The sequence below is a fragment of the Cucurbita pepo genome, chromosome LG01 (assembly GCF_002806865.2).
Source record: "Cucurbita pepo subsp. pepo cultivar mu-cu-16 chromosome LG01, ASM280686v2, whole genome shotgun sequence".
Classification (NCBI taxonomy): Eukaryota; Viridiplantae; Streptophyta; class Magnoliopsida; order Cucurbitales; family Cucurbitaceae; genus Cucurbita; species Cucurbita pepo.
The window spans coordinates 7,960,671-7,983,091 of NC_036638.1; the positions used below are offsets into that span (position 1 = coordinate 7,960,671).

General features: G+C 34.1%; 4 protein-coding genes across 8 annotated transcripts; 1 reads left to right on the forward strand and 3 right to left on the reverse strand.

Moving 5' to 3' along the window:
- Positions 1-2,362: 2,362 nt before the first annotated feature.
- LOC111810893 lies at positions 2,363-5,116 on the reverse strand. The gene is made up of 6 exons (XM_023697727.1): positions 4,994-5,116; positions 4,802-4,877; positions 4,557-4,624; positions 4,288-4,430; positions 3,949-4,168; positions 2,363-2,679 (listed from the first exon to the last, which is right to left on the reverse strand). Exons 1-6 carry the CDS (start codon positions 4,994-4,996, stop codon positions 2,512-2,514), a joined length of 678 nt encoding a protein of 225 aa, XP_023553495.1. The 5' UTR covers positions 4,997-5,116; the 3' UTR covers positions 2,363-2,511.
- Positions 5,117-6,662: 1,546 nt separating this feature from the next.
- LOC111807265 (two-component response regulator ORR24-like) lies at positions 6,663-9,034 on the forward strand. Of its 2 annotated transcripts, none has more exons than XM_023692912.1 (4): positions 6,663-6,821; positions 6,919-7,380; positions 7,474-7,550; positions 8,114-9,034. In XM_023692912.1, the coding sequence occupies exons 1-4, from the start codon at positions 6,713-6,715 to the stop codon at positions 8,777-8,779; spliced, it is 1,314 nt and encodes a 437-aa protein (XP_023548680.1). In that variant the 5' UTR covers positions 6,663-6,712; the 3' UTR covers positions 8,780-9,034. The 2 variants fall into 2 exon arrangements, with proteins under 2 accessions (XP_023548680.1, XP_023548689.1); XM_023692921.1 differs by having other exon boundaries at positions 6,732-6,821; positions 6,903-7,380.
- A 491-nt stretch (positions 9,035-9,525) lies between these two features.
- LOC111785038 (lipid phosphate phosphatase 2-like) lies at positions 9,526-16,232 on the reverse strand. Of its 3 annotated transcripts, XM_023665638.1 has the most exons (9): positions 16,070-16,232; positions 15,023-15,250; positions 14,825-14,912; positions 14,665-14,724; positions 12,560-12,609; positions 12,332-12,425; positions 11,354-11,542; positions 11,209-11,268; positions 9,526-10,000 (listed from the first exon to the last, which is right to left on the reverse strand). In XM_023665638.1, the coding sequence occupies exons 2-9, from the start codon at positions 15,236-15,238 to the stop codon at positions 9,801-9,803; spliced, it is 957 nt and encodes a 318-aa protein (XP_023521406.1). In that variant the 5' UTR covers positions 15,239-15,250; positions 16,070-16,232; the 3' UTR covers positions 9,526-9,800. The 3 variants fall into 3 exon arrangements, with proteins under 3 accessions (XP_023521406.1, XP_023521313.1, XP_023521368.1); XM_023665545.1 differs by lacking the exons at positions 11,209-11,268; positions 11,354-11,542; positions 12,332-12,425; positions 12,560-12,609 and adding exons at positions 13,264-13,323; positions 13,409-13,597; positions 14,387-14,480 and having other exon boundaries at positions 9,545-10,000; positions 14,615-14,724; XM_023665600.1 differs by lacking the exons at positions 11,209-11,268; positions 11,354-11,542; positions 12,332-12,425; positions 12,560-12,609; positions 16,070-16,232 and adding exons at positions 13,264-13,323; positions 13,409-13,597; positions 14,387-14,480; positions 15,910-16,063 and having other exon boundaries at positions 9,545-10,000; positions 14,615-14,724.
- Positions 16,233-17,738: 1,506 nt separating this feature from the next.
- Positions 17,739-20,455, reverse strand: LOC111789419 (lipid phosphate phosphatase 2-like). 2 transcript variants are annotated; one of them, XM_023670199.1, is made up of 9 exons: positions 20,174-20,455; positions 19,909-20,000; positions 19,601-19,810; positions 19,177-19,264; positions 18,898-19,007; positions 18,715-18,805; positions 18,450-18,638; positions 18,291-18,350; positions 17,739-18,025 (listed from the first exon to the last, which is right to left on the reverse strand). In XM_023670199.1, the coding sequence occupies exons 2-9, from the start codon at positions 19,969-19,971 to the stop codon at positions 17,850-17,852; spliced, it is 987 nt and encodes a 328-aa protein (XP_023525967.1). In that variant the 5' UTR covers positions 19,972-20,000; positions 20,174-20,455; the 3' UTR covers positions 17,739-17,849. The 2 variants fall into 2 exon arrangements, with proteins under 2 accessions (XP_023525967.1, XP_023525959.1); XM_023670191.1 differs by having other exon boundaries at positions 19,909-20,003.
- Positions 20,456-22,421: the final 1,966 nt, after the last annotated feature.

Here is a 22,421-nt window from a genome sequence, read left to right on the forward strand (position 1 = left end):
GCGGCTTTTGTCTGGGCCATCATTTTCCACGTCAGATACTCATAATCGTTTTGCTGCGTCCAGCCGTGCATCCACGTGGATTTTTTAATTTCTCTCAACCAAGATATTATCCAAGTATTTTTTAAATCACTAATATAACAAACTAAGCTGATTAATATTAATTTTAGCAATTTGGTCCTTATATTTTGTAAATATTAATTTTAGCCCATATACTTCAAAATTATTAAAATTTCATCTACCTTTTATCTGTCACAGTCCTCGTACTTATGTTAATAGAAATTTGAATATAGTCGGATTAACATTTATTTATTTATTTATTTATATTATTTATTAAAAAAAAAAAACAAGTAGAAAGAGAGAGAGAGTAGAAAGATGGGTGTAAGGGATGCATAATACATAACAAAATGCAAAAATTAAAAATACAGGGACTAGAGACAATAATCATAAAGTGAAAGGACCATATGGAAATTAAATTAAGTATATACTAAAACGAAACAAAATTTAGTTTAATTAAATTAAAAGTTAATAATTCGGACCGCTGCACCTCAATTCCCCGCAATGCAACGACGTCGTCACTCTCCCGCCACGTCAGCACTAAGAAACTCAGGGGAGAGGAAGCTGCAGAGCTGCTAGATCACTTCTTTTTCTTTCTTTTCCGGCTCCCCGGCCATTCTCCGAACAGGACGACGAAGTTGGCGTCGGGGTGACGGCCGCCGCAGACGGTGGGTGGAGTGCGCATAGCGGCGGTGGAGGAGAATGCGGGGAATTGAGAGGGGTATATAAAGGGGAATTGTGTGTGTCGGGGAATGGGAAAAGCTCCACTAGCTCGGAAAACGAGGGGGTTCGGTCGTTGAATTTGGGGTTGAATTNGGGGGGGGGGGGGGGGTTTCAATGGCGACATGGCATGTGACCTCTTTTCTTTATTGTTATGTCAATGGTGGTGGGGTAACACAAAAGTGGGGGGAAATTTTTAATAGGATCCGTAATTTAAAGCATTTGTTTTGTTTAGGTACAAAAATATTTACTTTTATTGTAAAAACAACTGGGACAGGGTAAAGCAGTAAATTTTAGGGGAATTTTTTTTTTTTATCTGGGTTGGTAAAAGAAGTAATAAATAAATGATTTTGAAGGGGTGGGATGTGGGAGCCACAAGAGACATAGAAGGTTGTGCATGGAAATTTGGACGACGACGACGACCGTTCAAAAGGTGGAATCAGGGGTTTGGTTTCTATCATATTAAACTTTTATATATTCCACTTATATCAATATAACAATATATATTTATATAATTTTGTGATTGATGTGACTCTACATGGAATGCCCTTGAAAGTCACAATTATATGTATTTTTCCCTTCAATTTTGTAACACTTTTATTATCATCTTTTCAAATTTATAAATTTAAGTTTATAAACTAAATAGTAGACATTTTTGATAAATTTTTATTTGTAAATTTACAATATATCCCATTGTCTTCATAAGACACCCTCCTCACATTCAACATGTTGTCGAGGCTCTTTCATCAATGAGATGTATAATCCTCATGTTCGTCATTTTAGTACATCTGTTTCGTACTTTGTGTAGGAAAAAGAGTTTTGACCCTTTCTAATTAAAATAAAGAGAAAAGCAGACACATAAATGAAGAAAAAATAAAATGGTAAGCCTAATAATCACTCACTTTATGATAGATTTGTCATCCACATCAATCAATTAAAAGCGTTAAAATAAAAGCCCAAATTCCCATGGCTTTTTAAAGTCAGCGTTTTTATGCAACTTTTCACTATCCCTCCCAACAACTTCACTTCATATTTTCTATTAATTTATATATATTTCGATCCAAAGTTAAAAATGTTCGAATCTTTCGTATTAATTTGTCGCAAATTTGACGTAGAATATAATGAAAAAGCAACCCCTTTCACCGTTTATGACAATAAATTAAGTGTTTTTTTTTTCTTTATTTTCAATGAAAAATTAGAGGGAAAAAAATACCATTAGAGACGTTGCTACCTCCAAACGTCACCAACACGTCATTTACACGTCACAAAAAAAAGAAACCGATTATAATTAATTAATTAATTAATCCCATATTAGACAGGAAAAAGGTGGAGAATAGGAGGCGCGTGTAAAAAACGCAATTTTCCGGGGAGGGGCAAAAGTGGAAAGAAAGGAGGACAATCATTGGATACTCGAGACCCCATCAAAGGAAGAATGTGGAAAGTGGGGTGCGAAATTCCAAAAAGGGGAGACTGGATAAGTTCAGTGTATGGGGAGTGGCGCGTGAGATTCTAAATCGTTAAAAATGTTTAAAAAATTAATTTGGTATTAAACTACTTTTAAATAATGTCAAGTTTAAAACCAAATAAATTTACCAAAGGAACCTTCACAGACTTCCTTCCATAAGCGATTTGTTCATCATATGGTAAAAAGTATTAAAGTAGACCTTTCCAAGTCTCCCCCCATCCCCAAAACTGGTGATTTTAATTCACCAAATATACACTCAAAAGACACGTTACTCAACTCGGCCTAATGTTCACATCTATCATGTCATCGTCTTCCATGCCAAGGCCAATTGGGGTATCGTCTGGGCCGACTTTATCCCCATCGAAAATGAAAACCAAACTCTTGGGATCGATTTTACGTTTCTCTGCGTACATTTTGAAAAGACGCTCAAACTTGTCATCCTATAAAAACATTCAAATTCGAAACCACATTAGAGTATGTTTTGGAACACTCCCAGAAGTGTCATAATCATATACGGGGTAATGTATGCAATACATGAAGACAGAAAATAAGAAGATGAGAAGATGAGAAAAGGGCCAGAAAGACCCAACAGGGCATGGTGCATTATATTTTGTACTATGATCAGGGAGTTTATCCTAAAGTAATTCAATCAAATAACATCCGAAGTATCATCACCATTGGAGATCTATAGTAGTTTCGCATAATCTAAGTGTGGATGAATCAGAGAAAGACCCATCATTGTTCTAAAACAAGCACATTCAAAATCGCAGAAACTGTACACAGAAACTAATGTAACAAAAGTAACATTCAGCATCTATGTTCAAATCTAATGATCACCATATAACAATAGAGAAGTTAGGGCCATCATAATGTGGAAGGAAAGTACAAGAAAATCAAATTGAAAGGTAAATGTGGCTAATAACTGTTGCTAAAAGAAAGTGTGAGATCCCATCTTGGTTGGAAAGGGGAACGAACCATTCCTTATAAAAGTGTGAAAACCTTATCCTAACAGACATGTTTTAAAACCGTGAGGCTGACAGCGATACGTAACGAGTCGAAGTGGACAATATTTACTAGCGGTTGACTAAGGCTATAACAAATGGTATCAGAGCTAGATACCAGGCGATGTGCCAGCAAGGACTCTAGACCCTCAAGAGGGTGGATCGTGAGATTCCATATCAGTTGGAGAGAAGAACGAATCATGCCTTATAAGGGTGTGGAAACCTCTCCCTAGCAAACACATTTTAAAACCGTGAGACTAACATGATACGTAACGGGCTGAAGCGGACAATATCTACTTGCTGTGGGCTTAGGCTATTACAGAAAGTAACAAAAGACCTTAACCAAACTTTTTGTCTAAGATGCTAAAGAGACAACCTCTCCGAAGTTAGGAATTTAAAGAAGAAAGTTTAAGTTTGTTCTGCCTTTTAACGATCAATTGGAAGAATTACAATTATTCACAAAACACCCTTTTTCATTAATCAATGTTTCAAGATTTGCTATGTTAGTCTATACCCAATTCGTTCTCTCTCTTATTTTTCAACTCAAACTCACAAAATTTATTCATTTCCCTACATACTATTCTAAACATGCTTACTAATGAAAGATTATAGGGCAAATAAATGGCATCTAGCACGTATAACAAAAACAGTGATCGTAAACAATGAGATATATTGACAAAAAGGGATGGTTGCACTATAAGAACATACCATGAAAAGGCGAAACTGTTTGAGCTCCTCCTTCTCACTGTCTCGTACAGAAATAACAATCTTTGCTCTCTCTTTAGAAGCAATTGGAATTTGGTCATCCAAAGCAGGCTCCAGGGGATCCTGGGGCGTGTTTCCAACATCCATTTTTGCAGATTCCTCCACTTCTCGCAACAAGTTTTTAGCAGATAGTGCAACTAAGGCCAACTCTAGCTTCTTTAACCTATCAATACAGGAAGAGACACATGCCATAGCAGCTTACGCACATAAAGAATAAGAGTTCCGTTTTATTATATCAATGGATCAACCAAGCAATAGATGCATACCACTAAGTGTGAATACCTTAACTCCTTCAATGTGGAATCTTCCCCACACATATTCTTTGCATCAACTAACACCTTTGGTGGAGGAGGCAGCCAATCTTCCTCTTCATCTACAATTTCCACTTGTTTCTCTTTTGGGTTACCATCCACCAAACTCGTAACCTAAATATTGATTGAAAGGGAACGATCGTTTTAGGCTACCTTCACTGACAGTTTCAACGAACATTAATTTTAAGCATTGTGCAGACAGAAAATCTACTATTTCACTACATGAAGGGAATAATATACCGCCGGATTTAAAATCCTTGATCGCTTTGAAAAAGGTTCCGGAGACATGCACGCGTCTGAATCTTCGTCTAATGTTTTTAGTCCAAACAGGAGAAAAATAAAGCACAAAATCACCATCAATTTCCAAAATTGCAAGGACAAGGAAATTCAATTTCGACATTTCTTGCTCAAGCGAGAATAATAAATGATAGAAAATTTCCGACTTTCGTTAAATTCCAATATCATCCATGCTTGAGAACTATTACCATCGAGACAATCAACGGAGCGAGGCTGAACGCGGCTGTAATCGAACAAAGGCTCAAATTCTTCAGCATAATCCGCCTGAAATCAAGAACTCAAAGTAAGAAATGATAAGTGAGAGAGGAGGAGAAACCACGAGTAAAGATGATAAAGAAAAGCGTCCGTGGCCATGAAATTAAAGAGAGAAAGAGACTTGCCATTGTCAAAGGCCTCGAAATCTGAACTCTTCCGCTTCTTCTCCGATCAATATTCGTCGGATCCGGCGGGAAAAATTTAAACTCACCGTCCGTTTGAAGTCGAAGGGTTACCTAGCGAATAATGGGTCGGTTTGCATGTGTATCCAAATCGGTTTAACGGGTACGGGTCGACCCTAATTATTTGCCCGATTGGTTGGGGCGACCGAACTTTCAAGTTTCGAATGTGATCCTCAAATCATTTTATTTTCGATTTTTAGTTTTTTATTAATATATTTACAAAACTTTTAAAATGTTTTTAAAATAAATCTTACTTTTAATTTCAATTTTGTTTTTTTTTTTTAAATTAACTAATCTATTAAATAAAATTTTTATTTTGAAATTTTAAATTCCTTTTGTCTAAACCTCAGTATTTTAATAAATATTAAATACAAAATTTAAAATTTTTAAAATCCACCTAAATTTAAAATTTTAAAGATTTATTAAACATTTGAAAAAAAAAAAAAACTAAATCAACCAAATTTAAAATTTTTAGTGACTCAAATTAGATTACAACAATTTTATTAAATTGAAAAGTAGATCGATCAAATTAAATATTATAATTGTCACAAAAAGACAAGACATTGTTATTGATACGATTGTTCTCTAGCAACTACAAATATAGTTTATATTGAATCGAAGTTACGTTGAAATAGATTAAATAAAAATATAATATTCGACATTTTTTATAATAATCGATAATTTATGTTTAGATAAACTCCAAAAGACTTGTTTAGTAGTACGCGACCCTTCAAAACTTATATTTAAATTAAAAAAATAATTAATTATGGTTTTTTTTTTAAGATAAGATTTTTGTCCACCCCAAATTCCCATAATGGTAATTTTTTACCAAAGTTTTAAAATAAAAATTGCAATGAAATGAATCAAAGTTTGAATGCAATTAAAATATGGAAATGGAGGTCAAAGTTTGTTTCATGGATTAAATGAATGATTTTGCAAAAGCTTTCCATTTTAAGATGATAATTAATTTCAATTAAATTAATTAATCTCCCATATTATATATATATATATATATATATATATATATATATCCACACATAAATTATTAAACCCTTGGGACTGTGAATTTGTGAAAATTAAAAAAAAAAAAAAAAATGGGGAGCAAAGGCATTCCAAGTTTTGCCAAAGGGATTCATGTTCTTGTGGTGGATCATGACAAGCACTCTCTCCGATCCATTGCTTCAATGCTTCAAAATTTCTCATACAAAGGTATTTTCTTTATTATTTTTCTGTTTTTTTTAATATATATTTTAATTCCCGATTAAAATTTAAAAAGAATTATGTTTTTCGTTACCCTTTTAATTATTTCTAATATAAATTCAATCAGATGTTTGTTATGTTGAAAATTATTGAGAGAGAAAGTCCCACATTGATTACTTTCGTAGAAGATCGTGGATTTATAAGTGAGAAATATTATCTCTATTGCTATGAGACATTTTGGATAAGCCTAAAGTAAAGCCAAGGGAACTTCCACTCAAAAGTGGACAATATCATACGATGAGAGAGTATATATATATATATAAAAGAGATGCAAACATGCATGCATGGTGAAAGGGAAAATATTTGTATAATCTAAAAAATTTATATTGAAAAAAAGAAAAAATCAGCTAACCTTTGTTCTTCCCAGTTACGACCACTGAAGAAGCAGATGCAGCTTTAACGATGATTATAGAGGAGAAACATGAGCCGTTCAACCTTGTAATGGCAAATGCCACTGAATCGAATATGAATGCGCTCTCGATTCTGAATCAAACTGGCATTCCGATCATCTGTAAGATTTCAGAATTCCTATGTTTTTTCTTCCTGGATCTTTCTTTTCGAAGCTATTATGTCTTCAATAATCGTTCTGAAGCTTGCGATTCGAGCAGTGATGTCGCCGGAGAGGGATATGAAGACGTCTGGTAGAGCTATAGCTGAATGGGGCTATCACTTCCTCGAAAAACCGATTTCAATGGAGGATATCGAGCTTGTTTGGCAAATCGTATACAGGAAAATCAGAAACCCTAGGGCGAGGAATTTGGGAGAAAATACGAATCAAGCGAAGAAATCTCACATTGGCGGAATGTTTGGAAGAGTTTCGAACGTTGCAGGAGGAGTAGAGTGGAATCCGATTGAAGAAGAAGAAGAAGAAGAAGAAGAAGAAAAGGAAAAATGTGGAGACAGAGAAGCGAGATTGAAGCCTTCAGCGACTGTGTTTGATTACCTGGAAACGATGAATGTGGAAGAGAAGACGAACAGAAATGATCGCACACACAAGAGGTCGCGGATTGTTTGGAGCTCGAAATTGCATCGGAAGTTTACAGAAGCATTGAGCAAACTTGGAAATAGAAGTAAATTGCTCGTTCTGTTCATGTTCATCCTGTTTTTGCTGTGAGTTTGATTAAATTGTTCACCGATTTGTTTGATGATTTTTGTGTTCACAGAATCGAGCCCTAAAATTATCCTGAAGATGATGAATGAGCCATCCTTAACGCTTCGCCAAGTCGCAAGTCACCTCCAGGTTCCCTCTAAAATTCATTCTCTCTCTCTGTATGGGAATTAAAGTTCATTACTATTATTATTGATATTGGCCTATTCATGTTTTATTGGCCAAGTATATGATTTTGCGTAGTATATGCTAAAGTACATTAGTATAACCGATCCAATGTATATCAAAACGAGAATAGTTCAACGATAATTAGCATTTAGTTCTTTCTTGTGGGCTTTTGAGGAGTGACAGCATAGGAGGCACTATGTGGTTCCACATGCAAAAAAGACCAAAATTGGATTGGAAGGTTCGATGATTTAGAATCGACGCAAGTCATTATCTCCACAAAATGTTCTTCAAGTCACATCGAACAGGGAAACACGGTCGATCACGTAGTTAACCAATATTTACAAAGGGAATAAAACAAAGAGGGTCACTCCTTTTAGAAACATCTTTAGAAACATGTCTGTTAGAGGTTTAACAGCAAATGTTCTAAGTGTTCATATTGAAAAACTATTATATTTTATCTTGCATTTCATTTTAGCAATAAATTTCCCTTTTTGAGTTCTATCACTAACTTTGCTTCTGATTTTCAGAAATTCAAATCTCAAGTGAAGCATTTAAACAAGATGACAGAAAGTGATGCATGCACTTCACTTGGCACAAACCAAGTTCAAGAGTTACCAACAAAGTGCAATAGCATGACAAACATATTAGGCCAACCAAGTTACAGCTCAAACATTACAGGCAACCAGCTGAGACAACTACAGGTCCCGAGCTGCTTGAATGCTCATAGACTGCCTTCTCAAGATGTTTTTAATTGTCATCTCAGGATGATGAACCAGCAAAACTCATGTTCATATAAAAGTACTTATGGAGGCTTTGAAGGGCCAAACCTCGTTGACGACAACAACCGTATCTTCACCGACGAGCTTTACAAGAACGAAAGTTTATCTCATTCCAACTTCCAATACTTTGGTGGGGATCATGAAGATTGTCCCTTCCTTTCAGCTGATAATCACTACCCACATGCAGTTCAAGAGTTGGAATTTGCTCAGAACATGGCGGGCTGTTATGATGTTGACAATATCAGGTCGGGAGCGCATTCGGTGATTGCAGGGTCTTTGAATCAGAATGTTGCACTGAAGGAACTTGATGATTTGCTGAACAATACCGAAGAAGATCCAATGGTGTATTGCTGTTATGATGGTAAGATGAACTCTTTTGACATTGATCAATACTCAGAATGGCTAAATGCATGACTACAACTTGAAATGGGATGAAAATACATACATACATACACACATTCTAAGTTTTGAACCAAACACTGATCTGCAACATTAGAATTGGAGGCTATCATCATGGCTTTGAAACTTGTCTTTGCCACCAATGTTGAGCGTTTTAGCTTCTTAGTTCAAAAAAGTTATGAGGTTTTTGTGCTTGCAAGCAACAACCATAAAGGGAAATGAGTTTGCAGATTCATTTAAAGTAAATAAGACATCAGCTGATTCATATCATTTTCAGACCACAACATTCCATGTTTCAGTTTAAAATGTTATTCAATGCAGGTTTGAACCTTCATACAATCAAATCAAATTTGCTCGTTCGGTTTCTTCTTCCACCTCGTATTTACATTCCCACCCAGAATTTTTATAAGTGAATCAATCTAGAATCTCATTTTTAAATTATTTAAGCATAATTTTCACGTGCAAAAATCTAATAATAAAAAAAATTTCATTGGCTTATCGTACTATTTTTAAAAAAAGTAGATGATAATTTTCTTAATTTTATCAAACAAAAGTAGTTACAATCTACAATTAATTTATTAATGAAAATTTAGTATTTAAGATGATTCAATCATTAGTGTTTGGTTTTAATATATACAATCCCACAAATATTTGTCTTTGTATTTATGTTTCACCTATCCATGTCAGGGGTAATAGGGGTAAACAGGTAATTCACTCTGGTCAATGTCAAACCACGACTCAAGACATGCAAATCCTCACAGATAAGAACAAGACGGGAAATGAATTAAATTCTGTTCCATCCTAATCAGTATGCAAAATTGGGATCAAAATAATAATTTCACAACTCCAAACCAAAAAACTCAAATAAGCAGTCATCAAAAGCAGAGGGAAATGAAGACAAAGAATCAAAGAATATAAATAACAGAAGTGATCATCTTCATTTCAAGCCCATCTAGGAGTATTTTGTTTCAGAAGACTATCACATCCTCCCTACCTATGTACCCAATCTGATCGTAACAAGGGGCGATGCTCGAGGTCAGATTCTTGTTCCACTCTCTAATCTGTTCAGCATGGGGCTAGAGTCCTGTGTGTCGAATCTCATCGGATGCTGAGGTTGAATGTAGACACTCTCCATTTCTAATTGCTGCATGTTAATATTATTGGCATTCGGAGACAACGCTTGAACTTCGTTACGAGACTCTGCTAACATCTGAAAGTATGCATGAGGTCCCCAACCTGCAAATAAAAGGCGCAAAATTACAAAAGAGTTAGTTCAAGAACGAAATCAATGCTCAAGAATCAGATTTGGAAAGACATTAATGCTCAAGGACTGCTTTTATAGCAATTGCATACAAGAATTAGAAAGACAATTACAGTTGTTGACTACAGATAGGATATTGTTACAAGTTTTGAACCGGCTGAACAGAAAATGAAAAAATTCTAACGAAGGCAGTAGGAAAAGCTTGGGATCCATCATAACAAGCTGCAGATTACAGAATTCCATGAATATATGGATCGGATGGTTACATCATCTTATAATGCACTGCAACAACCAATGTTGGTCAACGGAAATCATCTATGGAATCACTAAAGCCATAATTGACTACAATACAATGGGTAGTTCAGAGCAGCAACTTTTTTTTTTTTTTTTTTTTNTTGGGATCCATCATAACAAGCTGCAGATTACAGAATTCCATGAATATATGGATCGGATGGTTACATCATCTTATAATGCACTGCAACAACCAATGTTGGTCAACGGAAATCATCTATGGAATCACTAAAGCCATAATTGACTACAATACAATGGGTAGTTCAGAGCAGCATTTTTTTTTTTTTTTTTTTTTTTTTTTCATACATTGGAAAAGTAAAACTAGCTGCAAGCGATAAAAGAAGAAAGTAGACAAATCCTATCTTTTCTATATGCGCACATCTATACAGATCATTTGCCATAATATTCATTTATCTAAACAACTATATCTTACAGCCACTTCTTCCGGTCAACAACATTAAAAATCAACAATCTAAGCTTGCTTTAAAATTAGGACTAGGGCAAATAAAATCTGTGATAATTAATGAGGTCCAGATCCGACAACTCAATAATCCAGATTAACATCCCAGTTAAATTTATAATTTTATAATGCTACCTCATGTTGCACGAGGAAGATTTAGTCCAAAGATTATGTTATCACCCAACCAATCAATGTTTCTGTTAACAGGGTTATAAAGTTATAAAACAGAGAATAAAAAATAACTACTTTGAACCATGCGAGAAGGGTCTCAATGCACGGTCAAAGAATCAAGAGTAGGACTAACATGGAACAAATGTTAAAAAGTCGATTATTGGGAAAAAGAAATGATAAATTTATCATGGACAAATTATTGCTTCATTGAATGTAAAAGTAGAGCTACTATCATAGCATTAACGATATTGTGGACCATACCATCAATGAGATAAGGCGCTGGAAAGAATTGCAGATAACAGAATGAAGCAAGTGTCAGTCCTGCAAAGAAGTTTCAGATAAGAAAAAAGCAAAAGGAGCGTGTATGAAAGTCAGAGCAAATGAATAAAGATTTGGAGTAACTAACCGAGAAGGCCCCCAGCAAAAACATCTTGCCAGTGATGCCAATAGTCATCGACTCGAGAGACACCAACAAGAGCTGCAATAAGCAGGGGTAGGAAGACAATACAAAGTTTTGCAACGTGGCCCCTTTGGTCAAATGCCCTTATTTTCCCAGACAAATACAAAGCAAGAAATCCAAGGCCAGCAAAAGACCCTGCATATCGACAGCTTTCTACGTTAATAAGCATAAATAAACACAAGTGAGAGAAAATAAACTGAAAAGAAGAAAAAAGACAAAGGTGATGCGTTTGTCACAAATAAGCTATGTATGCATTAATCCACAACATGAATTACTACTTATGGTGAAAAAAATCAAAGCCTTAGTAGGTCTAGCTTGGATATCCATAACCTTTTTCAATGGCTCAACTTTGGACCTTTAAAAAAAGATGCAAAGTTAAGTGTTCTCAGTTCAAAGAATTTTCAGGCTTCAAGTACAATGGGAAAGGAGTGATAAGACTTTGTAGATTAGGCCAACATTGTCAATCTGCGACTGGATAGTCTGGATTGGTAGTTTTAAAAAGATAAAAGTATACTTCTATTCAATCATCTACCAAAATATGGGATCTGAATAAGACGCTCATAACACTGAAAGTAACAAAGGAAATGTGTCTAATTCCATTAAACTGAAATTACAGGTGCTGAAGAAGCAAAGCTGATACAAAATAGTAAGAAACTTCCTTTGTCCCTGGGAATTGGCACACTAATACTTTTCATTTCTTCAGATATTGGTTGCCAGGAGAAAATATAACAGACATAAAGGGTTGCTATTTAGTTTTCTCAGCAACATGCTGAACATCATTGCCCTTTTGAATGATAATTAAAAACAAGGAAAGCATGTTGCACTTGCAATTGTTTTAGTAAATAAATAATGACAAAAAAATGGTAAAAATAGACACTCACAGACAGTCATAAAACATAATTCAGAAGTATGCGTCTATCTTACAGGAAGTATGCCCACTCGGGAAACTTTTATATCCTTCTTTAATAACATTCTTATCTCCTGTACATAAAACACCTGTTGTGTTTCGATCAAACACCTGCACATATCAAGCACCAATCTTATAATGAGTGCCAATGTAAAGAAAAAAGGATAGGGGAATAGGAACATGAAAGACGTTTCCATGTGCACAAATATGAAAACTAGGGGAGAATACAAAAATGAAAAACAAACCCCTTTGCCATCAGGGAAACAGCGCCAGTAGAAGTCTGGACGTGGCCGACCAACAGCATCCTTAATAGCATCNTTTTTTTTTTTTTTTTTTTTTTTTTTTTTTTTTTTTTTTTCATACATTGGAAAAGTAAAACTAGCTGCAAGCGATAAAAGAAGAAAGTAGACAAATCCTATCTTTTCTATATGCGCACATCTATACAGATCATTTGCCATAATATTCATTTATCTAAACAACTATATCTTACAGCCACTTCTTCCGGTCAACAACATTAAAAATCAACAATCTAAGCTTGCTTTAAAATTAGGACTAGGGCAAATAAAATCTGTGATAATTAATGAGGTCCAGATCCGACAACTCAATAATCCAGATTAACATCCCAGTTAAATTTATAATTTTATAATGCTACCTCATGTTGCACGAGGAAGATTTAGTCCAAAGATTATGTTATCACCCAACCAATCAATGTTTCTGTTAACAGGGTTATAAAGTTATAAAACAGAGAATAAAAAATAACTACTTTGAACCATGCGAGAAGGGTCTCAATGCACGGTCAAAGAATCAAGAGTAGGACTAACATGGAACAAATGTTAAAAAGTCGATTATTGGGAAAAAGAAATGATAAATTTATCATGGACAAATTATTGCTTCATTGAATGTAAAAGTAGAGCTACTATCATAGCATTAACGATATTGTGGACCATACCATCAATGAGATAAGGCGCTGGAAAGAATTGCAGATAACAGAATGAAGCAAGTGTCAGTCCTGCAAAGAAGTTTCAGATAAGAAAAAAGCAAAAGGAGCGTGTATGAAAGTCAGAGCAAATGAATAAAGATTTGGAGTAACTAACCGAGAAGGCCCCCAGCAAAAACATCTTGCCAGTGATGCCAATAGTCATCGACTCGAGAGACACCAACAAGAGCTGCAATAAGCAGGGGTAGGAAGACAATACAAAGTTTTGCAACGTGGCCCCTTTGGTCAAATGCCCTTATTTTCCCAGACAAATACAAAGCAAGAAATCCAAGGCCAGCAAAAGACCCTGCATATCGACAGCTTTCTACGTTAATAAGCATAAATAAACACAAGTGAGAGAAAATAAACTGAAAAGAAGAAAAAAGACAAAGGTGATGCGTTTGTCACAAATAAGCTATGTATGCATTAATCCACAACATGAATTACTACTTATGGTGAAAAAAATCAAAGCCTTAGTAGGTCTAGCTTGGATATCCATAACCTTTTTCAATGGCTCAACTTTGGACCTTTAAAAAAAGATGCAAAGTTAAGTGTTCTCAGTTCAAAGAATTTTCAGGCTTCAAGTACAATGGGAAAGGAGTGATAAGACTTTGTAGATTAGGCCAACATTGTCAATCTGCGACTGGATAGTCTGGATTGGTAGTTTTAAAAAGATAAAAGTATACTTCTATTCAATCATCTACCAAAATATGGGATCTGAATAAGACGCTCATAACACTGAAAGTAACAAAGGAAATGTGTCTAATTCCATTAAACTGAAATTACAGGTGCTGAAGAAGCAAAGCTGATACAAAATAGTAAGAAACTTCCTTTGTCCCTGGGAATTGGCACACTAATACTTTTCATTTCTTCAGATATTGGTTGCCAGGAGAAAATATAACAGACATAAAGGGTTGCTATTTAGTTTTCTCAGCAACATGCTGAACATCATTGCCCTTTTGAATGATAATTAAAAACAAGGAAAGCATGTTGCACTTGCAATTGTTTTAGTAAATAAATAATGACAAAAAAATGGTAAAAATAGACACTCACAGACAGTCATAAAACATAATTCAGAAGTATGCGTCTATCTTACAGGAAGTATGCCCACTCGGGAAACTTTTATATCCTTCTTTAATAACATTCTTATCTCCTGTACATAAAACACCTGTTGTGTTTCGATCAAACACCTGCACATATCAAGCACCAATCTTATAATGAGTGCCAATGTAAAGAAAAAAGGATAGGGGAATAGGAACATGAAAGACGTTTCCATGTGCACAAATATGAAAACTAGGGGAGAATACAAAAATGAAAAACAAACCCCTTTGCCATCAGGGAAACAGCGCCAGTAGAAGTCTGGACGTGGCCGACCAACAGCATCCTTAATAGCATCAGTCATTACTCCAGTTATCAAAACAGCAAACAATAGTCCTGAACAAGCATGAGCAATCGTTAAATGTTATGCTTGGCAAGGTTGTCCAGAACTACAAGGTTTTCCAATGATTATAAATGAGAGAGGAAGAAGAGATACCCAATATGGCATGGTGGAGATCATATACATCCTTTCTAATGAAATAGTAGATAAGAAATACGATAACAGGTATCAATATCGCAATTATCTGTAACAGGAAAAACAAGATTTTATTTTTTTTACTTTGACAATAATGTCAGGAAAATAAATAACCATAGAATTCACTATAATACTAGTAAAGACAGTTTCAAAACATACTGGAACTGCCCAAATGGGAACAGTATTATCTTGCAGTGGGTGTTTGAGGTCTGTCATCATCTCCTGTCCAACAAAGCGATGAAATGGTTCGATAACGTTTAACACAACCTCTATCACCACAAGAAGCAAAAGGATTAACCAATCATGCATATGGATTCTTGCTAAACGAGCTCCATGAGACCTCACAGTATGTGTACCCAACTGAATTTCTGGCATTTTGTCCGTGAACTGATAACATAAGAAAATGAAAATAATTGGATTGGTAAAGAAAACGTATTGTGTAATTTAAGCACTATCACGTAAGAAATTGAATTAGTGCACAGTACATGGGGCTTCTCACGTACACAAAAATAAAGCAAGAAAAGTATGATCAGAATCAGTCATAACCATGAAATTTATCATGAAATTCATATTACACAAGGAATTTTCCAAGAGAAAAGCCGCAAATGATGTAAAAATGACAAAGATCAAGCAAGACGAAAAAGGAACTTCTACATTAGAACCCTAGTAGACTATTCATGCCAAATAGAACGAGAATAACCAGCATGCATAACAGTGAGATTACAGCAAAAAGTAAATGTGTGCTTCATGTAACGAAAACGTGTCACAGTTCTTCCAACGGAAATTCGTTTAGCAAGCTTAAACGTAGAGAACGAGTTGAACGTACAGTCCAAGGAGCATTCAAACTCACCAAACCTACCTAACTCATCTCAACTCTAGAGTTGCTATCAGGCTCAAAACACACCGAAAAAGCTTCAAACAACCGCAGAATAGTAAAAGAGAAAAGCATTCAAAGAAATGTCTAAGAAGATGCAAGAAACAAGAAACACAATACTGAAGTTAGTAAGTAATTCAGCAAATCAACTTATTCAGAAAGATTTGTCCACATTTCATTTCATCTCATCTCATCGGAGAAAGGGAAGCACATCTTGCAGCGATGAAGTGAAAGAGCGAACCCGCAGAGTGATTAGAGAAAGGCAACACAGAACAGAAAAAGAAAAACGCCATAAACAGAGAAGCAAGAATGGTAGAGAGCAGAGAAATTACCAGTAGATTCCAGTTTGAAGAAGAAGAAGAAGAAGAAGAAGAAGAAGAAGAAGAAGGAAGAGAAAAGGTAGGTATGGAGAGAAAGTTGATAAACCAAATCCCTTACGAAATTTGAATAGAAAAGCGCGTGGCGGTAAAGAGGAGTGGGAACTGCGAAGCTGCCAAATCCAAACCCCAACTGCTCTTATAATTAATTAAATCATTTTCCCTAATAAACCCTCAATTAAATCATTTCATTTAATGCCTTTTTCTATTTTATTCAATTATTTCGTAGATAACCTAAGCTCGTAGCGGGTTTAAATCTACGGAAAAATAGCTCCTTTCGACGCTAAACGGACTTAATTCTATTGAAAAATAGCTCTGTTTTCGAACAGATTTATCCATTCATAATATAGATTAAATAAAATATATTAGCAGTTTTATTAGAAATGTTATAAATATTTTTCAATAATAAAGTAAAAATGGGATATTCCTGCTATTACTATAAAATCAAATAAATTAAAATTTGAAATTAATTCCATAAATAATTATCCTGAAATGTGTTATGTTCCCATTTGTGTTATTGGTTTTAATTATAATTTTCTATTTAAAAAAGAAAAGAAAAAGATAGAAATGTTTACTTTATTGTACTAACTAAGAAATGGAAATGGAAGGGACATTAAATAATAATAATAATAACAATAATATATTATTTTCCTTCTTGTAGCTCCACTAAACAAATATCAAGCTTAAAAAAATATATTAAATGTAAAAGCTAAAATAAATTTTATATTATTTAAAAAAAAAAAAAGTAGAGGAGGAAAGTACGTGGAATATGAAATTTTAATTTATTTTTTATTTTCTTAAAAAGGTTGGGGATCAGACTGGCTGTTGCAGTAATAGTAAAGGTGCAACAGAATTCCTTTTTCCAGTATTGTTTTTTAAAATTAAACTTTTAACTAAATTCATTTTTAGTTTCTTAATTTTCAAATTTGTACAGAATTCCTTTTTCCAGTATTGTTTTTTAAAATTAAACTTTTAACTAAATTCATTTTTAGTTTCTTAATTTTCAAATTTGTTTCATTTATAAATTTAACATAAAATTCAAATTTAAAGATTTTTTTTTTTTTAATTTGTCCGTATACTTTCATAGTTTGTCGAATAAACTTGTAATTTAATGTCATCCCAAATTTATATAACATTATAAATAACAAATAATGGTTTAAGATATGCTTTTTAACATGTTTTTTTTATGAAATGATTTAAAGGGAAAGTGACTTTTCCTTACTTTGTTTACTTGTCAAGAAAATATATTTAAAATGTTCATTTTCTCGAAAAGATGAAAAAAAAATATAACGTTATCTAACTGTTCTTCCTCTTAATATTTTGATTCTTAATTTGAAACTTTGTAATTCACTAAATATTAGGTTACTCCCGCATCTTCACAGACATGTCTATTTCACCGACAGTGCCCAGGTCATTACGCCTTTCGTACGGGTCGGAACTTACCAGACAAGAAATTTTGCTATCTTAGGACCGTTATAGTTACGGCCGCCGTTCACCGGGGCTTCGGACGCTGGCTCCCCTGTCATCAGGTCACCAACTTTCTTAACCTTTCGGTACTGGGCAGGCGTCAGCCCCCATACATGGTCTTACGACTGTGCGGAGAGTAAATTCATCTATGAAAGGGTAAGAATGAAAAGCTGGTAAAATAAGAAGGGCTAAATTGCATATTTTTAAATACAAGGGACTATATTACGAAAAAGAAAAGATACACAAAGAGAAGAAGAAAGAAACAGGGTTATTGGGCAGCCCCCATTTCCATTTGATGGTAGGTTTGGTTATGGAAAGGTCTTGGCTGTCCCCCTGCAATTGGCGCATCAACAATCACCACAGATTGAGCTGCTGCTGCTGCTGCATTATCCCTGCTGCTATAGAACTCCTCCTGTGCTATGAAGTAAGCATATGGACCCCATCCTACAACCACACACAATCCTTTAGGCCACAATAAACACTACCAACTAAGCTTAGATCGATACTTAAAAAAGTGCGTTTGACGTTGGTCATGTTTTCGCTGTTTTTGAACGTGCTACTGTGTTTAAGAACATTGGAAACATTTAAATGACGTTTTCAAAATCTTCACTTTTGGACCATAAACGTAAAGCGTGTATTTCAGGTCTACTTGGAATGACTTTTCAAGAACTTAAAAAAATGTTTCTAAAACACTTTCGTTTATCAGTACCTTTGTCGTTACTGGGAGGAGGGAAGAATTGAAGGTAGCAAAATGCAGAAACGACCCATCCTGTCAAAAGAAACGATCATTAAAATTCACAAAAGACATGAGAAATCTAAAAACTAATCATTGTGAATCAGTTGATGATTGTAATGTTTTAGCAGAAACCTATAATGGCTCCAGCAAACACATCTTGCCAATGGTGCCAATAATCATTCACTCGAGAAACTCCCACAAGTGCAGCACCAAGCAAAGGGAGAAATACAAGGCATAGTTTTGCAACATGTCCTTTCCCGTCAAATGCTTGGATTTTTCCAGATATGTACAGTGCAAGAAATCCCAACCCTGCAAAGGACCCTACAAAATAAAAAACATGTCACTAACACTAACACCAACATATCCTTCAAGCACACATTACAAATCATTTGCTTACAAGAAGTATGGCCACTCGGGAAACTCTTGTGTCCTTCTCTTATTTCGCTCTCTTTCCCGTGACATATCACGTTTCCCGTTCGATCGTATGCCTGAATCGACAAGAAAAACGTCACGCTTTATAAGGATAGCTCTAACAATGTATGTTTTGTTTCAATCTCTAAAAAAATGAAATATTTTGTACCTCTATTCCATCGGGAAAACAACGCCAAAAGAAGTTTGGTCGAGGGCGACCAACGCCGTTTTTTATAGCATCTGTGATAATCGCAGTGATCAACACAGAAAACAAGAGGCCTATTTATAAGAACAAATGAACACGGATTAGTGAAATTGTTGGACATATTTGTAATGACTTTCTAAGAGCTCAAAAAAGTGTTTTTAGCTAAGTACTTAGAAACTCATTCCAAACACGCCCGTAATCGCTTTTTATGGGTAACTTGTCTTAGTTGCATAAAGAAGGTACCTAAAATGGCGTGGTGAAAATCATAGACGTCCCTCCGTCGTATATAGACAATCAAGAATACGAAAATAGGCAATATCACAGCATACAACTGACAAACAAAAGGGAAACAAACAAACACTGTTAACTACACGGCTAAGATTGAACATATAATATGACTTATGAATGTAACAGAGCCAATTCTGTTTAAAACATAGACAAAATCTCGCTTTCTTGGCTGCAAAAGTTAAACGGATTGAATCAATACAATCAAAAGACACATCAGGTTGTGTCAAATTCCGCTTCTCAAGCGTTTCAAAAGTATTTTTAAGAACTTAAAAAGTTATTTCAGATCAAATTTTCCTCTAGAATATGAACATCTTATGAATATTATCAAAAAGTGGAAACAAACAAATAGAGGAGAAGAGAGAATAAAGGCTAAACTTACAGGTACAGACCAGACAGGTACTGTATTATCTTTGAAAGGAAACTTAAGATCTGTCAACATATCCTTTCCCACATAGCGATAAAATGGATGAACAGACACTAAAATCACTTCGATCACAACAAGTAGTAGCAGAATCAGCCAGTCATGTAAATGATTCTTAGCAACCCTGGCTCCATGGGATTTGATTGTATGTGCTGCAGCATCTGAGCCCTGAAAAACGCTCAAAAACAAAGAATCGAAGGAAAATTTCAACAAGTTTTCAAATAACAAAGTTATTCAACTTAACAGAATTATTACAGAAAACGGACCTGAAATCTACTGGAGGAACTGCGGAAGGAAAAGAACGAAACGAAATTCCTCCACCACGCCATTGATTAACGAACAGATGTGCTTCTGAAATCTTCTAAAGAATCATCGCTTAGTTAGTGGCGGAATATATAAGATCTCAAAGATTCCACACGCTTTTCTGTTTTTTCTTTTCGTTTAATTTTCTCCNTGGAAAAAGTGAAAATAAGTTGTCAAAATCAAATTCCAACCACTAAATGAAGAAAATATTGGAAACTTCTTAATTACCTTATAGACAAAAATGAAAATGCCTCACAGTGACTCAATCCAATAGTGAAACAGAGAGGCTAGCAGTTGACGACGAACGGCGATTAACCGTCCAGCGATTCATCTCTTTGTACGGCGAAATGGAGATTGGTTAAGAAGACGAAATTTCTTGGTGAATGCCAGTTTTTAATACAGACGACGAGTTTGAAATGTTCAACTCGTCGATTGGCGAGTCTCGTCGTTTGGGAGCTTTGACTGTTCTTCTACGCGCGTACTGGTAGTGATTTTAATGTCTCCCTACGCCGGCGGGTTCCGATCGCGCAGCTACGACGTTTATTAATGGGAATTTATTGTTTTTTTTTTTTGTTTGTTTTCAAATTTTTATACTAAAATATCACTTTAGTCCTTATTTTGAATTTTATACATTTTTAATTATTTAATTTTTGCCTATAGTTTTAATAAATCTTAATTTTAGTCATATACTTCTAATAAAATTTTAAATTTAGTCATTTAAATTAATTAACTAATAACAATTGAATAAAGACTAATTTTAACTGTTCATTAATTAAATATTTATATAATTCAATCGATTATTATATTCAAATTGTAAAAATCGCAATAAAAATATAATGAATTATTATATTCAAATTTAGTTGAGTAAGATTTAAATTATTATTGATATTTTAAGTTTAGTAGATAATAATTAAATTATTATTGTAATTTAACCTTACAGTTATTTATAGTATATTAAATTCTTATAATGTTTCATTGAATGGGCTTGGAACATGTAGTTGTGGCAGTTGAAGCCGGGCAGTGGAGGTTGGGCCTATTGACACTAATCAAACGGTTGGGTCAGTTAATAATGGGAACAAACTAATGACAGTTAAACAGTTAGGTAACGTCGGAGCGCATTCCAATGTAATATGGTCGCGTTTTTTACTCCTTGTCTCTGAGGGTTGCTCTAAGTAAAACACGCTTAACTTTGAAATTTCTATAAGCCACTGAAAAGGAAGATACACATAGTTGATATAGGTAATGACTTTCAATTCTTTTAAGTCTTTCTTAGCCGTCATATTTTTAGAATCTCTCTCATTCCAATGCACATAATTGATATAGTATTTCTTAGCTATCATATCTTTAGAATTTCTCTCATGTGAATGTGGTCTTGATTCATTCATGTACTCTTCTTTTACTCGGGTGTTAAATTATATTAAATATGTAACCGCACAAACCCAACACATATTGTTCTCTTTGAGCTTTCCATTTCGAACTTCTCATCAAAGTTTTTAAAATTAGTCTGACAAAGAGAGGTTTTCACACTCTTATAAATAATCCTTCATTATCCTTTCGAACGATGTGGGATCTCACAATATATCCCCTTTCGGGGCTAGCGTCTTCGCTGACACTCATTTCTCTCTCTAATCGATGTGAGATCTCATAAAATATATCTAAAATGCTTCAAAAATATTAATATTTAAAATTTAATTAAATAATTACGACAAAATACATGAATTTTGAGGATTGATAGGGTAAATGAAATAAGGAATTAAGATATATATTGGAAGATATTTTTCAAAGTGATGGATCATCCCTATCATCAAGTTGCCAACTTGGTGTGTCCATGTCAATAATTTTACCTTTTCAACTAATTCAATTTTTCATTTATTAAGATAAATACATTTATTCAATAATAAAAAAAAAAAAACCATTAAATCAATTCCTTAATTTTTTTTTAATAACGATTTTCTTCCATTTTTTTATTAATAAAAAAGTCCATCAAACAAACTACTAGTTTTTAAACAAAATTTTTACCAAAATATAAAAATAAAATTTGAAAAGTAAAAAAAATATATATTATTTAAAGAAATAACAAAAAGTATTAATGTGAAATGATATTAAAGCTAATTTAAGGTGAAATGTCAGATTCTTAATTATTTTTTATTTGAATTTTTATAAACTGTCCTTCAGATGTCCTATCAAGTTTCCATTAAAATAATGTCTTGTCACCATAATGTAATTAAAATTAGAGTTTTGTATAATCTCTATCATTTATGAGTTATTCAGGCAATTTCTCAATAATATAATGGGTAATCATTTGTTTTTAATTTAAATTTAGGGGAAATTAATTTTTAATCCTACAAGTTAAATAACTATATCAAATTCTTAGCTAATAATGATAATATGTACTAGACTAAAGTGGACAATATTTATTAGCGGTGAGTTTGAATTGTTATATTTTGGAAAGAGGTAGAAAGCAAGTGGGGAGACC

Bases quoted from the DNA above. Each gene is read 5' to 3' on its own strand.
- LOC111807265 (XM_023692912.1), top strand. From the start codon at position 6,713: ATGATTATAGAGGAGAAACATGAGCCGTTCAACCTTGTAATGGCAAAT. The intron at 6,822-6,918 runs GTAAGATTTCAG...CGATTCGAGCAG, and splicing joins AACTGGCATTCCGATCATCT to TGATGTCGCCGGAGAGGGAT. The intron at 7,381-7,473 runs GTAAATTGCTCG...TTGTGTTCACAG, and splicing joins GAGCAAACTTGGAAATAGAA to AATCGAGCCCTAAAATTATC.
- LOC111785038 (XM_023665638.1), bottom strand. From the start codon at position 15,238: ATGCCAGAAATTCAGTTGGGTACACATACTGTGAGGTCTCATGGAGCT. The intron at 12,426-12,559 runs GTTTGTTTTTCA...TGATATGTGCAG, and splicing joins GTTTCCCTGATGGCAAAGGG to GTGTTTGATCGAAACACAAC. The intron at 11,269-11,353 runs GTTAGTTACTCC...ACTTCTTTGCAG, and splicing joins TTTTGCTGGGGGCCTTCTCG to GACTGACACTTGCTTCATTC.
- LOC111810893 (XM_023697727.1), bottom strand. The intron at 4,625-4,801 runs GTAATAGTTCTC...TAAAAACATTAG, and splicing joins CTCCGTTGATTGTCTCGATG to ACGAAGATTCAGACGCGTGC. The intron at 4,431-4,556 runs GTATATTATTCC...ATCAATATTTAG, and splicing joins CAAGGATTTTAAATCCGGCG to GTTACGAGTTTGGTGGATGG.
- LOC111789419 (XM_023670199.1), bottom strand. From the start codon at position 19,971: ATGGCGTGGTGGAGGAATTTCGTTTCGTTCTTTTCCTTCCGCAGTTCC. The intron at 18,639-18,714 runs GTAAGCAAATGA...TTTATTTTGTAG, and splicing joins CCCGAGTGGCCATACTTCTT to GGTCCTTTGCAGGGTTGGGA. The intron at 18,026-18,290 runs GTACTGATAAAC...GTGTGGTTGTAG, and splicing joins TCCTCCCAGTAACGACAAAG to GATGGGGTCCATATGCTTAC.